Here is a 1,402-nt window from a genome sequence, read left to right as displayed (position 1 = left end):
AAAAAAAAAAAAAAAAAAAAAAAGTGAAATTGGCCATGTTCCTCTGCGTAGTAAACAGACGCGCATGTGCATGCGCATGTCCACGTGCATATCCACGTCTGCTTCCACTTCCGCTTCCACTTCTGCTTCCACTTCCGCTTCCACTTCTGCTTCCACTTCCGCTTCCGCTTCCGCTCCTTACTTGTGCTTGGCCAGGAACATCCTCGATATTTGGCCAACTCTTCCAAACAGATTGGACAACTCGCTTTCGTTGACTTCCTCGCTTAAGTTCGTCACACGAACGGTGCACTCCTTGTTTTGGGTGTCCTTCGGGGGGGAAAAGAAGAAAAAAAAAAAAAAAAAAAAATGTAGTGGTGGGTTCATCAAATGGGTCAGAAAAACGGAACTGTACATGTGTGTCCTCCCTTTCGTAACACCGATGAGTCGGAACGCTGGAGGAGCCTCTCTCCCTCGACGTGCACAAAAATGGGACAAGGGAACTTACGTGTGATCGATAGAACAGCACGTCTCTCTTGGCGGCCAATTTGTTCGGGTCCTCCGGTTTAACTTCCTGCAAGGGGGAAGTGGAAGGAGGAGGGGAGACAATGAAGGGGGTGCCCTAAAAGGGAGCAACCGAGTGGGCACTCCTTGCACCACCTTGCCAGCGCGAGTACCTCCACATCTTCATCCTTGAATATTTTGAATCTGTTCTTCAAGTCCTTGGCAGTCTTGTCGGCTTGCTCCGTGAATAGATAGTCGTACTCTGTTCCTTTGAGGAAGTCCAGGAGGTTATTCTTGGGCACTTCGATGTTAACAACGTCCGTCGGTTCGACTATGACGGAGCTGCACTGCGGTGTGGGGACAGGCAGGGGGGGGCGATGAGTCTCTGCGTGAGGGGTAGGTATCTCCGCGTGAGAAGTATGCATCTCCGCGTGAGAAGTATGTATCTCTGCGCAAGCGGTGTGCTGTCACGTCAAGCAGAGGAATGAGTAGTCCACTTGGCACTCCACTTGGCACTCCACTCCACTCCTCTCCGAGCATAGCGCGTGAGGCATTCCTCCTTACAGTGTCGATGTTAAAATTTTTTAAGTTGAGTCTGTTGTTAATTTCCTTGTTGAGTTTTTTTTTGATGACCACTTCTTTTATTTTCTTGGTGACCTATCGGAGAGTACAGTAGGAAGGGTAAAAATGAAGGGCACATGGCAGGATTGGTTCAAGGGTATGCATGCAATTGACTGGCATTGAGCAGGGCGGGTGTCTCACCTTCACCGTTTGCTTCTTCAGATTCTCCGAATACTTGGTGACGACCTTGATCCCATTTTCGTAGTTAGTGAAATAGGACAACTTTTTGTTATTCTCCAGGTCGTCATCTGCATCTATGTCTTCCCACTTTTTTTCTGCAAAAAAGGGAAAAAAAAAAAAA

General features: G+C 48.0%; 1 protein-coding gene across 1 annotated transcript in view; it reads right to left on the bottom strand.

The window, feature by feature from the left end:
• Nucleotides 1-60: 60 nt before the first annotated feature.
• PCYB_052630 (eukaryotic translation initiation factor 3 subunit 4) overlaps nt 61-1,402 on the bottom strand; it is a gene marked incomplete at its 5' end in the record, with an annotated part of 1,521 nt that continues 179 nt past the window's right edge. Inside the window, 5 exons of the mRNA XM_004221144.1 lie at nt 61-306; nt 485-550; nt 654-827; nt 1,045-1,137; nt 1,243-1,376. Of these exons, the coding sequence (XP_004221192.1) occupies nt 178-306; nt 485-550; nt 654-827; nt 1,045-1,137; nt 1,243-1,376 (596 nt within the window). The remainder of the gene's footprint in view (nt 307-484; nt 551-653; nt 828-1,044; nt 1,138-1,242; nt 1,377-1,402) is intronic.

Source organism: Plasmodium cynomolgi, chromosome 5, assembly GCF_000321355.1.
Source record: "Plasmodium cynomolgi strain B DNA, chromosome 5, whole genome shotgun sequence".
In the NCBI taxonomy this organism is placed as follows: Eukaryota; Apicomplexa; class Aconoidasida; order Haemosporida; family Plasmodiidae; genus Plasmodium; species Plasmodium cynomolgi.
Note: the sequence above shows the minus strand (reverse complement) of the source record. Positions and strands in the feature narration are given on the sequence as shown.